The sequence below is a fragment of the Aedes albopictus genome, chromosome 3 (assembly GCF_035046485.1).
Source record: "Aedes albopictus strain Foshan chromosome 3, AalbF5, whole genome shotgun sequence".
Lineage (NCBI taxonomy): Eukaryota > Metazoa > Arthropoda > Insecta > Diptera > Culicidae > Aedes > Aedes albopictus.
The window spans coordinates 301308708-301323802 of NC_085138.1; the positions used below are offsets into that span (position 1 = coordinate 301308708).

General features: G+C 46.4%; 2 protein-coding genes across 5 annotated transcripts in view; one reads left to right on the forward strand and one right to left on the reverse strand.

Annotated features, from left to right (window-relative positions):
* The window catches only part of LOC109418606 (nyctalopin-like), a 473642-nt gene that overhangs the window by 95738 nt on the left and 362809 nt on the right, over positions 1-15095 (reverse strand). The window lies entirely within an intron of this gene.
* Positions 3781-6958, forward strand: LOC134291402 (uncharacterized). 2 transcript variants are annotated; one of them, XM_062859111.1, is made up of 2 exons: positions 3781-6566; positions 6622-6958. In XM_062859111.1, exon 1 carries the CDS (start codon positions 3811-3813, stop codon positions 6145-6147), a length of 2337 nt encoding a protein of 778 aa, XP_062715095.1. In that variant the 5' UTR covers positions 3781-3810; the 3' UTR covers positions 6148-6566; positions 6622-6958. The 2 variants fall into 2 exon arrangements, with proteins under 2 accessions (XP_062715095.1, XP_062715094.1); XM_062859110.1 differs by having other exon boundaries at positions 3781-6679; positions 6846-6954.

Consider the following 15095-nt stretch of genomic DNA (forward strand, 5'->3'; position numbering starts at 1 on the left):
TCTGGGTGACTTGTTGAAACGAACTTCGACAAATTAATAAAATCGTTTATACGAAAGATGTCTGGTCGTAAAAGTGGGAAAGATGGCAAAAGCGGTTCAAAGGGCGCACGGTCAAAAGAAAAGCAGTCAGAAGTGATCGATGTCAGTGGTGGTGGTAATATAGTGGTGGTGGTCACGGACGAAGAAAAGGATCTGGCAGGAGCTAAAAAGGATGATCAAGTCGCGGAACAGAGCTGTACGTTCTGCCAGGAGGAGGACAATAACGACATGGTTCAGTGCGACAAGTGTGATAGATGGATCCATTTTGCGTGTGTCGGCGTTACAGAAGAAATCGCGGATAGGAGCTGGAGTTGTCCCAAATGCGTTGCTGCAACCGGGGTCCAGCAGTCTTCTTCTTCTACTACAAATCGCCCTCCAGCTGGATCGTCAACTCGCGCTGAACAACAGAAGTCAGCACCCTCCAAGCAGTTTATCCCCAAACGTACACCTGGAACCGGCGGACACGAGCGCTGCAATACGGTATCGGAGCCGGCGGAAAAACTGATTCCTACCTACGGGGTCGCTCGTCGTGGTAAATCGACCGCTTCGCAGGCATCTTCGTCATCGCGTAGATCCATCCTACAATTACAGCTACAGCGGCTCGAGGAAGAACAGGAATATGAAAAGCTACAAGCAGAGAAGCATCGTGCATATCTGGACAGGAAGTATGATTTACTGGAGCAGATGCACAGTCGAACAGGATCTGAGTGCAGTGGATCCGAAGACCGTGTTAGACAGTGGGTTCAAGATACCAACAACATCCGCGTAGAGAATGCATTGGATCCCCAGAGTGCAGAAGTCTTTGATCCGCAGAGACATTCGACACAGAACTACTCCGGAAGAGCTCAAATTGGTTCTTCTCCATTGGTGGACCGATCCGGTAGAAACCAGAACCGAATTGAAGCAGTACTTGAGCGTTGTGATCTTCGTCGGGAACCTCGCGTCCAACCTTCATCGATTGGTAGGAGTTTTATGGAACCGTATGAACCACGAAGTCAGCAGCCAAGAAGGAATTTCCGAGAAGCAGATTTCCACTCTGGAAACCATGAAGAAGATTTCGAGCCCTGTTCGTTTTCCCGTCAGCAGTTGGCAGCTCGTCAAGGAATTTCTAAAGACTTACCCAAGTTTTCCGGAAAGTTCGAGGAATGGCCGGTGTTTATGTCAATGTTTAACAGCACTACGAACATGTGCGGTTTTACGAATGAGGAGAACCTTATCCGACTCCAGAAGTCATTGGAAGGAAAGGCGTATGAAACGGCGCGGAGCCTACTGATGCATCCGTCGAACGTTCCGGCGATTATGCGTACTCTGAAAATGAGATTTGGCCAACCTGAAGCCGTTGTTCACTCCCTGATTCAGAAGGTGAATGCCCTACCGGCGATTCGGGAAGATCGCCTGGAGACGTTAGTGGAGTTCGCAGTTAACGTTCAAAATTTCTGCGCCACGGTAGACGCGTACGAACTTGAGGATTATATGTACAATGTGTCTCTTCTACACCAGCTGGTGAACAAGCTCCCGGCCACGTTGAAACTAGATTGGGCCAGGCATCGGCAAAACGTTCAGCGGGTCAACTTGGCGACCTTTGGGAATTGGGTATATTCATTGGCCGAGGCAGCTAGCACCGTCGTCTTTCCGGTCGATTCAGACGAGTCGAAGCCAATACGCAACGATGGACGTGGTAACAAGAAGCCGAACGCATATGTAAACGCTCACTCTGAGACTATCTCCGAATCCAGTCGTCACCCAAAAACCGTAGACTCCGATGGAGAACAGAGAGAACACAGTCGTGTACCTGTCTCAAAACCACCGGCCCTTGTTTCAGAGGTGTGTGCGGTGTGTAAAGGAGAATGCAAAAACGCCTCAAAGTGCAAGCAGTTTCTGGAGCTGTCCCGTGAATGTAGATGGGCCATTGTAAGAGAATTCAAACTCTGCCGAAGTTGTCTACGTCGCCATAAAGGAGGATGCGACGCAAAACCGTGCGGGCGAAATGGATGTATCTACAAACATCACGAGCTGCTCCATAGGGACCAGAACATTCAACAACGCTCTGACCAAATCATACAAGAGTCATCTACGTCCCGAGCACAGGTCTCCATGCAACCAGAATCTGCGACCCAAATACCAACGCACGATTGCAATACGCATCAAGCGAAGTCAAATGCAGTCCTATTCCGCTACCTACCCGTGGTACTCAGTGGACCTCAAGGTTCCATCCATACATACGCGTTCCTGGATGAGGGATCGCATCTAAGTTTGATAGATCAAGAATTGGCGGACCAGCTCAAATTAAAAGGTGCAACGATACCGCTGTGTCTTCGCTGGACAGGAGGAACCCAGCGATGCGAAAATGATTCGCAATCGGTTACCTTGGAGATCGCAGGAACGAGCAAGGCGGCAAAGAACTTTCAATTAACCGGAGTGAGAACAGTCGACCACTTGTTGCTTCCATATCAGACACTAAACGTGGAAGAAATGGGCCATCAATACCCACATCTTAAGGGACTTCCCATCGATTCCTATTACGACGTCCGACCAAGGATCCTCATCGGAATGAAGCACGTGCAAGTCAGCCTTGTATTGAAGAGCAAAGAAGGAAATATTGGGGAACCAGTAGCTGTTAAGACACGGTTAGGCTGGACAGTATGCGGTGGAGAAAACACGGAAGGCGACGACGTAGGGAACCTAGTCCACTATACTTTTCACGTGTGTTCGTGTGAACGGGCAAGAGATGACGAGCTACATCAGACGGTGAAGAAGCACTTTGCTCTAGAAAGCCTCGGCATCACAAAACCGGACAAACTTCTTATCTCCACCGAAGACCAACGGGCTCAAGATCTCTTGAAGCAACTGACTATCTACGATGGGGAGCGTTACACGACCGGACTGCTGTGGCGTCACAACAACGTCCGTCTACCAGACAACTACAATATGGCTCTGCGAAGACACCAGTGTTTGCAAAGACGTCTCTCCAAGGACCCAGAACTAGCAGAGATGCTGCATGGAATGATTGCGGACTACGTCGCCAAAGGATATGCCCGAATGCTTTCGGAAGACGAACTAAACCAACGGTTTTCAAAAGTGTGGTACCTTCCAGTTTTTCCGGTTATAAACCCGAACAAGCCAGGCAAGGTGAGGCTAGTTTGGGACTGTGCAGCTTGCTCCTTTGGCGTCTCGTTGAATTCAGTCTTACTAAAGGGACCCGATCAACTTTGTTCGCTGTTGTGTATATTGCTGCAATTTCGAGAAAACAGAGTGGGCCTTACAGGGGACATACGTGAAATGTTCCACCAGATACGAATCCAGGATGCAGATCAACAATGCCAACGCTTCCTGTGGTGGAACGAAAAGGGGGAAATCGTGATCTATGTGATGCAAGTCATGACGTTCGGAGCCTGTTGCTCCCCTAGCTGTGCGCAATATATTAAAAATATCAATGCGGAGCGCCATGCTGAAGACTATCCAAAGGCTTCTGAAGTGATCCAGAAGAAACACTACGTGGATGATATGCTCGTCAGCCTAAAATCCGAAGAAGATGCTATAACAACGGCGAGAGAGGTGAAATACGTCCATCAGCAAGGAGGGTTTGAGATCCGCAATTGGGTCAGTAACTCACCAGCAGTTCTGGAGGCTCTCAATGAAAAGGGATTAAGCGAGAAAGACCTAGATTTATCCCCAGAAATCAGCACCGAGAAAGTCTTGGGTATGTGGTGGTGCACTGCTTCGGATACATTCACCTACAAGATTGGATGGAAGCGATACGACTGCGCTCTCATGGAGGGCCACAGGCGTCCTACAAAGCGGGAAGTTCTACGAGTGCTAATGTCAATTTTCGACCCTCTTGGCCTCATCGCTCACTTTCTTATGTTCCTGAAAGTGTTGCTGCAGGAAGTGTGGCGCTCTGGCGTGCAATGGGACGAGGAGATAACCAATGACGCATTTACAAAATGGCAGCGCTGGTTGAAGTTGTTGCCGCAAGTAGAGCAAGTTCGAATCCCCAGATGCTATAGCTCGCTAATCCAGAACCCTGAAGATGAAGCAGAGCTCCATATTTTCGCTGATGCCAGTGAAGGCGGAATGTCCGCTGTCGCCTATCTACGGTTTGTCAAGCGCCAGACCATCGAATGTAGGATCGTTGCAGCAAAGACTAGGGTAGCACCTTTGAAGTTCGTGTCCATTCCCCGACTGGAGCTACAGGCTGCTGTAGTTGGTGCTAGGCTAGCTCACACGATTGCGGACGCCCTGTCTTTGAAAATATCCAGGAAGTATTATTGGACCGACTCTCGCGATGTACTTTGTTGGCTGAATGCGGACCATCGTCGATACACGCAGTTTGTTGCATTCCGTGTCAGTGAAATTTTGGAGACTACCGAGGCAAATGAGTGGCGCTGGGTACCATCTAAAATGAATGTTGCAGACGACGGTACCAAGTGGGGCTCCCGGCCCGACCTTACACCCGATAGCAGATGGTTCGTAGGCCCAGAATTCCTATGGCTACAAGAGACGGACTGGCCCCAGCAACCTACGGAAAACCGCTCTACAGAGGAGGAACTTCGTCCTAGTTTCCTTGCCTGTCACGTTCCCTGTGAACCACTTGTGAATCCAAGAGATTTTTCTGGCTGGAAGCGTATGCTAAATGCCACTGCCTTCGTCATCCGATTCCCGACTAACTGTCGCCGCAAAATCTTCAGAAAGCCAACTATCAGTGGGCCCGCAACGAAGGATGAACTAGTTTCTGCTGAAGCTTACCTTCTGCGCTCAGCTCAACGCGATGGGTATCCAGAAGAGATTGCCATCTTGGAGAAATCACAGCATACCCCCAGTAACTCTAGAACAATACCGAAGCAGAGCAGCGTTTATCAGTTAACGCCATGGTTAGATAGCAGAGGATTGATGCGAATGCGGACAAGGATTGCAGCCTGCCAATACGCCACGGAAGATGCAAAGAAACCAATCATCCTACCACGTGACCACCCAACCACAAGCTTAATAATTGCGTACTACCACCAAAAATTCCATCATCAGAATCATGAAGCAGTGGTCAACGAGCTCCGACAGAAATTCTACATTCCACGCATCCGTGCTGCCTATGCCAAGGTAAAGAAGAACTGCCAAAGATGTAAAAACGACCATGCAAATCCACGACCACCAATTATGGCCGATCTTCCGACAGCACGGCTTGCAGCGTACTCGCCACCCTTTACACATACAGGGATTGATTTCTTCGGGCCGTACGAAGTAACCGTTGGTAGACGCACTGAAAAACGTTGGGGAATGCTCGCAACGTGTTTGACCATCCGGGCAATCCATCTCGAACTGGTTCCTTCTTTAACCACAGACTCCTGCATAATGGCTATCAGAAATTTCATGGCACGCCGTGGTACGCCCAGTGTAATATATAGCGATAGAGGAACCAACTTCATTGGGGCATCCCGACAGATGAAAGAGGCCGCCGCAGCAGTTAACGTGGACGACATAATGAAGGAGTTCACTTCTGTCGATACAACTTGGTCGTTTAACCCACCCCTTGCGCCACACATGGGAGGCAGCTGGGAGCGACTAATAGGAAGTGTAAAACGAAACCTACAGAAGATCAACCCTCCCAGAAACCCAACCGATGAAGTCCTGCGCAACGTTCTAATCGAAGTTGAAAACACCATCAACTCTAGACCGCTAACCCATGTCCCGGTCGATGATGACAGTGCCCCAGCCTTGACACCGAACCATTTCCTTCTTGGTTCCTCAAACGGGATCAAGCCCTATACTACTTTCGACGACAGCAGCAGTGCTCTCCGCCAAAACATCTTAGCCTCCCAGGTACTAGCCAACACGTTCTGGAAGCGTTGGCTAAATGACTATCTGCCAGAAATCACCAAACGGTCCAAGTGGTTTTGTCAAACCACTCCAGTAGCCGTAGGAGACGTGGTAGTGATCGCCGACCCTCGGCTACCTCGCAACTGCTGGCCTAAGGGAAAGGTCATCGAAACTCATCCGGGCAAAGATGGAGAAGTTCGCTCAGCAACAGTACGAACGTCTACAGGAGTCTACGTTCGAGCGGTCACCAAACTGGCAGTTCTGGACGTAAGGCGCGAAGGAAGTAAGCCAGCCTGAGGACTGGCGTACCCGGGGGGAGTGTGAACTGTTCTAACAGTGCGCGCCCATTGTGTCTGTGCCTCTGTAGCAGCCCTGTCTTCGCAGCTTTGACGACCTGACTTGGGAGTGACAGAACGACCGACTGTCACCATCGTAAGTAGATGATTAGACAAAAGACATCACGTTGATTGATAACACGGAGTGAAATACTGCTATCTGAAGTTATTTTCTATAATTAAGTTCTAAAGTTATTTTCTATACTTAAATCCCTATTTGATCTTAAACTACTTACAAGTGAAATCAGGTATATGAAATGTTTCGTGTATACAAGCCTTAATCTAATAGATTTTCTTGAATTAGTGCGTATTACTACAGTGCAAGTACTTTGCAAGCCGCAGAGCGTATAACCTATGTTTTCCTAAAGCTAAACCGAAACGGTGAGACAGCATAAATTATGTAACAGCCTAAAATTATAAAAGAATATCCTTACAGCTACTAGGAACACAAATACCACTCAAGACCCTCCGGATTACACTAGGGGAAACTAAACGTAAGTTGAAGCTCTAACTAAATGAAATACGCTATGCGACTTATATTACGAAACATACACTTACATCTGTTATTATACTACAAAGTTATATGCTTAATTACCAATCAACCTTAAATTGTAAACCTTAAATTCTACCCTTCTTCCTCTCATCCTCATTATGATGCAGGATTTTATTAATCTCCTAAATAAAGAGCCGTAGATTATACATTGCTCTGGAGGTTAATTTTACGGAAAGAAAAACCCCTTCAGTCTGGGTGACTTGTTGAAACGAACTTCGACACTTACCTTTGGTAGCCATGTCGATTATGCCTGTAAAAGAGCCTCCACAGCTATTGCGGCACTGTCCCGGATGATGTCCAATAGCTCAGCGGTGTACGCCAGTAAGCGCAAGCTTCTGGCTAGTGTTGCTACGTCCATACTTAGGTATGGCGGCCCGGCGTGGGGTACCGCGCTAAGTACTGAATGCTACCGAAGGAAGCTGGAAAGTACTTACAGGCTTATGTGTCTGAGGGTTGCGAGCGCGTACCGTACCGTGTCACACGACGCTCTCTGCGTCATTACTGGTATGGTGCCTATCAGCATTCTTATCAGTGAGGACATGGAGTGCTTCGAAATGCGCGGCACAAGAGGCATACGCAGGACTGTCAGGATGGCCTCTATGGTCAAATGGCAGCGTGCGTGGGACAGTTCCACCAAAGGAAGGTGGACCCATAGGTTGATACCGAGGGTAGATAGTTGGATTAATAGGCGCCATGGGGAAGTTACATTCCACCTGACACAGGTCCTTACAGGTCATGGTTGCTTCCGACAGTATCTACACCGTTTCGGGCATGCGGATTCTCCCGAATGCCCAGTGTGCAATGGTTTAGAGGAAACGGCGGAACACGTTTTGTTCGTGTGCCCGCGTTTTCGCACAATGCGTGACCGCATGCTTGCCACACATGCGGGGAGGACACAACTCCGGACAACTTGGTCCAGAGAATGTGTAGGGATGAGATTAGCTGGAATGCCGTTTCAACGGCTATCACCCATATCGTCTGGGAGCTAAAGAGGAGGTGGCGCGTGGACTCGGAGAATGGCTAGTCCAGATGCAGTACAAGAGGTGGTCCAGGGGTTCGAAGTCGGCTTCGTAGGTCATACCGGTGCCCTGCGGTCGAGATCGACCCCTACAGCGATTAAGTGGCCGCGGAGAGGAAGTCCCGGTAGCGGTGCTGTCGTGGCGTCAGTCTACTGGGTTGGATCTGAGCCCGCGGTTGGAAAGGGGTCCCCGGCAAGGGTCGGGGTAGGTGAGACCCTGCTGTCTGCAACCTACGGATACATCTGATAGGGCCTGAAGGGTAGTGATACCCTTCCTTTGCGGGCAGGTCAGATCGGGTTGCATGTGGGCATCAGTTCTTGATGTCCGCTCAGCAGTAGGACGCGGGCGGGGTTGACCCTGCCCGCCTTCCGAGGACAAAGGGAGTGGCGAGAACCACTCGGAAAACTGGCTAAGCGCTAGCATGTTACCGTGATGGACTCTCCAGAGCGAGTCATCGATGTTCATTGCTGCTAGGCTACGGCAGTTAACCTTGAGGGTGCGATATGCACTTGCCCCTCTCTGAAGCAATACCTTCTTGGTGGTTCCGGAGAGACGTAGGGTTTGGCGACCATAGGAATGTGTTTTAGTGGGTCGAGGAGAGAGTAGTCCTGGCTTCTACTAGTGGTGTAGAAGACGACCTTAACCCCACACTACCCTAACCTTCCTGTTAGGGTGTCTGATGAGCAAATTTATCCCCCTATGGTTTAGAAGGAAAAAAAAAAGACATTTGCTTAGTTCGTCGAGCTGAGTTCATTGGTATATGAGACTCGGCCCTCCGGGCCTCGGATCGAAAGTCGGTTTTTCGAGCGATATTTATACCTTTTTTTTTTTTACGGGGACTGACTGGATCTATGGAAACTTGGTAGTTTTTCAACGCTTTTTCTGTGACTGAAAGCCGAAAAACTACCAAGATATTTATACCCTTCTTATGGGTGTAAGAAGGGTAAAAAGCTTTCTCAAATTTGTGAATCTTGCTCCAGCTTTAAGACCTAACAAATACCACTTCCGGGTAGACATATTGACACAGAAAAGAAAACACCCAAATGACGTTGCATAAATCTTCCGGATCCATAATCCCTTTGAACTAATACTCTAATTTATTCTGCCCCCTTCCGGTATCGGTACGACGACGACGGCTTAGCCACAACTGCTAATGTCCCCTAACATGCGACTTCGTCCTTAGGGGTGGCTTGTTTGGATTTCTCGAAGAAAACTGATCTGAAAAGAAGGTTTCATTCCAGGTGAGATGTAATGCCAGGCAATTTTCTTCCCTTACATCACGTTCTCTGTCGTTCAGTAACGGCATTTCCTCTCATTTCCACTGAAATGTAAGTTTTCACGCGTATTCGCACTCAGACTCAAACGCCGCGTTGTTCAGCGATTGCCATCTACGGAAATCGTACCCATATGGCTTGTGGAGACCATAACTGATGAGAAAATGAGAAAATCCCTTCCGAACACCATTCAATAGGTGACTAATTACAATGTGTCTTGCGTTTATCCCTCGTGCTCTTGGCTGCTCCTGTCGCGTCGTCGTTGTCGTCTGGGAGGGTGGCATCCGGCAGAATCGTAATCCTGGCGAATCCCATTGAAGTCCTCTAACAATCGCAGAGGCAGCCTACGCCACCGCTAGCGGGGGGAATGCGACCCGTTCGTCTCCGTGATAAAGTAGGAGTATTAGTCTTGTTTGATTCCGGCCTCCCCCACGCCCGTAGGTACTCGTAGAGACATTGGAAGCCAAGCCAAGTTCTCCTTTTCTGAAGCAAACCGGGAAGTTGAGTTCGGAAGAAGCTGGAAACTCAAACACTTTAAGTGGTAGGAGACACTGCTACTTCCGTATAGCCTACAACCGTTTTGCAGTAATTTCGTTCCGTATAGTCTTTGTTTGTCTTTGGCTCATGTGAATACTTAAATATGGAAGAGCATTCATGCGTGCCGGAAGTCGACGGCAACGAAAAAGAAAAGCTCCACGCCGCCGCCACTGCAAACAAGTGAACCTACTTTGTAATTATGTTTGATTTTATACGCTCCTTCAGTTGTGCAAAAACCGTGTTCGACGTCGTCTTCAACGCCGTATGCTTTCGCCACACAAGTAACGAACGAAGGTTCTGTTTGCAAATCTGGGCCTCATTTAATTTTACCTCCAGCTTCAGCCTTTCAACGGCATCGTTTGAGATTACGTCGACGCGTCGCGTCACGGGCGGGGATGGTGCGCTAGGTGGAGGTAAGTTGTCTGCAATGAGTGTTAGTCTGGCAAAATGGAAGTTTAGGCCTGATTAAGATGCCTTTGCGTTTTTTGCAGGGTGATGTTGGCAGCTTAGTTTTATGCTGATTTTCAATGAGCAGTAAACATTTAGCAAAGCAGAATCTGGGATGGTCTTCACCAAGTATTCTGACATAAATGCTCTGTACTAGTGTTTACCATATCTTTATCAATCTTTGCTACTTTACTTCTAGGTAGGGTCTGGTACCATTTGGGCAGGTGTATCTATTTTGGGCACTTGCCGCTACAACTTAGTCAATTTCAAACCGATTGATTTGTCCAGAGTTAGGCACGTACAGTATCTAACTTTGTACAAAAATTCAAATCAATCGGTTTGAAATTGACCTAGTTATAGAAACAAATGCCCAGAATAGGTACACCTGCCCAAATGGTACAATACCCTATATATGACTTCCCAAGACAACTGTAAAAATGCGGTGGACTCAACGGTCTCAAGTAACAACGGTTTTTGAACTAACATTTCCTTTACTTTTTTAACTGATGACCCTAAGCACGTGGTCATTGTTCAGAACAATTGAAACCCACTAAAAATACTCTGAAATTCCTGAAATGGCGAAAACCCTGAAACCACCTCAGACCTCCTGTAACGCACAAAAGAACCAATGGAACCTCCAAAAACTCTCCTGTAACGCCTTCCAATTCCACTGGAAACTGCTGAGTCTCCCCTGCCTTCGAGAACCATCCTGAAACCCCTTCGAGCGCTTTGTAACGTACCTGAGACCTTCCTGAGCCCCCGAAAACGCACCGGTAACGCCGTTGAAATCCGTTGAGTCCTTTGAAACTTCTTGAAAAACTGCCAAACACCCCTTAAACACCCTTGGACCCCCTGTAACGTGCATGAGACCCTCCTAAACCCCTGAAAAAACTCAATGAAACGCCACTGTTACCTACTGAAAAACCTCTTAATCTTTCTTAAATACCACCGAAAAAACCCTGAAGCCCCCTTGGACCCCCTGTAACGCACCTAAGACCCTTGAAATTCCTCGGAAACACCCCTGGAACGCATCTGAAACTGCTGAAAATCTTTTGAAATTTCATCAAATACCACCGAAAGCCTTCTGAAGCCCCCTCAGGCCCCATGTATCGCACCTGAGACCCTCCGAAACCCCCAGAAATACACCTGTATGCCTCCGAACCCCCTCAAATCCTCTGAAACTTTCTGAAATGCCATCAAACCCACCCCCTGAAGCCCCCTCGAATCCTCTATAACACACCCAAAACTTTCAGAACCCCGAAAACGCCCCTGCAACACCTCTGACACTCGCTGAAAAAACTTTGAAACTTCTTGAAATGCTACCGTAACGCTCCAGTAACGCACCTGAGACTTTCTGGAACCCACCTGCAGCCCACTATGAGGGATTCCCATACAAGCAGGCGGACAAAAATAATTTTATCATATTTTCGAGGGATTTTTAGTTTTCTGTAGTTGATTCCGCCAAAATATATTGTTAATGAGGATTTTTAGGAATCTCGATCAAGTTTTGAAAAGGGCGTATTTTTAATATGGCCAAATAACTAATAGTATATAAAAAAGTTTGGATTTGTTTATTTTTATCTATTTTTTTGCCTTTCTCGTACATTAAGTGTACTGGAAAGGCTATTATGTTCACTCCGAAAATGACTTTTTGATAGAAGGCCCGGAGGGTCGAGTCACATATACCAATCGACTCAGCTCGACGAACTGAGGTTATGTCTGTGTGTGTGTATGTGTGTATGTGTGTATGTGTGTGTGCGTGTGTGTGTATGTGTGTATGTGTGTGTACAAAAAACTCACATCACTTTTTGGCAGTAAACCTCAACCGATTTTAATGACCGACGGTTCATTCGACGCGACATCTGGTCCCATTGTTTCCATTTGAAAATGGTTCAGATCGGTCCAGCCCTTTCCGGAGTTATGGCCATTGAGGTGTTCCGGACCGGTACCCCTGGGAGGGGCCAGACATGAAAATGCAACAAACCCATGCATGCGACATATCAAACAACGGCATCATCTGATGAACGGTAAGCAGAAAAATAGTCTCAGTTCATATCAGAACCGGTAGTGTTCCGGAACCGGTTCCGGATGTCCCGCCGGAAGTGGCCAAATATAAAAGAGAACCAAACCCATGCATGCGACACATCAAACAGCGGCATTTTCGATAACCTGATGAATGGTTAGCAGGAAAACAGTATAAGACCATATCCATAACCGGTAGTGTTCCGGAACCGGTTCTGGGTGTCCCGCCGGAAGTGGCCAAATATAAAATTGAACATAGCTCATTCATGCAACACATCAGACAGCGGCATGTTCGGTAACCTGATGAACGGTAAGCAGGAAAATAGTCTCAGACCATATCTGAACCGGTAGTGCTCCGAAACCGGTTCCGGATGTCCCGCCGGAAGAGGCCAAATATAAAATAGAACCAATCCCATGCATGCGACACATCAAACAGCCGCATTTTCGATAACCTGATGAACGGTTAGCAGAAAAACAGTATCAGACCATATCTGAACCTGTAGTGTTCCGGAACCGGTTCCGGGGGGTCCCGATGGGTGAATGCAAACTTTTTAAGGAGTGATAGAGGATCATAAATGATGAAAATGTACGCATATGGTTAAATCTCAACCGTTACGTAGTAATTGAACTTTACATGTTTTTGACTTTGCTTGCCTCAAACTGGCTATTACTTGAAAATATTCAAATGTATCAGCTTTTCAACCCTCATTCGAAAGTTTATTAAATTTTCTATCAAAGAAGATCTTTCAATCTATTATTTTAGTTAACCCGGGAGCGGTCGCGTAGTGTACTGAGTACACGCACCATGAAAAATGAACGCTAGTGGTACACAGCGTGAGCGTGGCGTTGCCGCAGGTAGTCAAAGACGCAACTGATTGAGGGTTAAATAAATTAGTTTTCTAAAGTAAATAAGATCGAAAGAATTGATTTGTTTTTCTCGTACACCGAAGTGTACTGAAAGGCTATATGTTTACCCCAAAAACCAATTTTCGATAGAAGGCTTGGAGGGTCGAGTCACATATACCAATCAACTCAGTTCGACGAATTGAGATGATGTCTGTATGTGTGTATCAGAGTGGGTCAACGTTGTTGTATGGAGAAAATTTAAATTTGATCGCATCAACCCGGAACAAAGATTTTTCAATCTGTATTAGCGTCCAACTTTGGAAGAGATTGGTTGCGTCCCCGTATTCCGCATTGCAATTGAAATTTGTATGGAATGTAGTATGGGAAAACGTACTTATCTGCATTTTATTCATAATTTCTCGGATACTTTTTCAAAACGACATATCAACATAGGATTTGCGTGCATTATACATCGTTTTGAAAAAGTATTTGAATTATTTTGTCTAACACCATGTAAGAAATGACGTTAAAATATAGCCTAGGAAGAGCCGGAAAATTTTGCCGAAGACCACAAAGTGATCTCGACTCTCTCTTTCGCTAATAACTTGATCAAAACAAACAATATCATTATTCTTTTTGTTTCTAGAGCAAGATGTAGTCGTCGTCTTCGCATTTCAACCAAAAAATCTTTTGAAAACTTAATACACTTTCCGTAATAACACAAAGAGAGGATCGATGAAGAGAAATCGAAAATGCCAGTCAGGCCCTAATGAAGAATCAGTGTCGAAATTTCAATCGCAATTTGGAATACGGGGATGCAACCAATCGCTCCCAAATTTTCACAGCCGCAGCCTGAGGGCATCCCGGGAAGGAGTTCCCAATACTCCTGCTCCCACCTGGCTGCGTATCTGCGGGGACGTGAGCACATTCGATGAGGCCAAACCGGCCAATTGCCAGCCCCATATCACAACCCAATACAGTCCACTACGGTAAGTATCCAACAGCGTCTCAGAATCCAAGATGGCGACTGTTTAATGGAGTTTTAGGACTTGAAACCATGCAATATGGGTATATTTGATGTGGGGAGGAAATCTGGACTCCACAAATGACAGGGTATCCAAGATGGTGGTCTAAAATCCAAGATGGCAGCACAAAACTCAAAATGACTTCTGTTTAATGGAGTTTTAGGCTCTAAATCCATGCAATATGGGTATATCTGGTATTGGGACGAAGTCTGGAGTCCAAAAATGACGATTAAAATATCCAAGATGGTGACCAAAATATCTAAGATGTCGTCTCAAAATTCAAGATGGCGACATAAATTTCAAGAAGGCAGCTGATCAATGAAGTTTTGGGCTCTAAAACCATTCAATTTGGGTGTATGTATTTGGGTGTGGAGTCCAAAAATAGCGACCAGAATTTCCAAGCTGTCGGACTTCAATCCTAAACAGCGGCTCAAAAATCAAAATGCTGATTTATCGACCGTATTCTAGTATTAACTTGATGATTTTGTGGCTATATCGGTCTCTTTCTACTCATAGTATAAGGGAGTAGAGATCAAAGTGGATAATGAAATGATAGATATGATAGAATTCGCTAGGTAGCGAACAAGTGTGAAAATTTTATAGAAGGTGAAATTAGGCAAGTAGGCCATGTATTGAACGAATACATCGAATGCGTGAAACTTCTGCCGTGCGACCTGTGCTTTTAAACAGATCGGCTTGGTTGGTAGTTCATACCACCTTACCAAGACTGGCAAAAGTTTCAGGCACCCGACTGCCTAATGTATTGTTCTGTTTTCATCACAAATTCTATCGATCAGTAGCTTTTTCGGAATTCGCACTCCGTTCATAGGGGTATGCCTATATCGCGGCGTGTTCTTCCTATTAGCTTTTTCGATCTTATAGGATAGAACACTTTTTCTTTTTGAGCCAAACTTTTCATATCATATGCTGATTTATCGACCGTATTCTATTATTAACTTGATGATTTTGTGGCTATATCGGTCTCTTTCTACTCATAGTATAAGGGAGTAGAGATCAAAGTGGATATAGGCGTCAACATGTCACTTGAGTTGTACTGAAATGTGTTTTCGAATGCACGAGAAAGGCGCCATCACCGCTAGGTGGATTAAATAGGGTTTTTTTTGTTTTCTTCACTTGGATAGATCAAAATATTGTGGATTTACTGCGAAAATGAGTTCCAAAGGGAA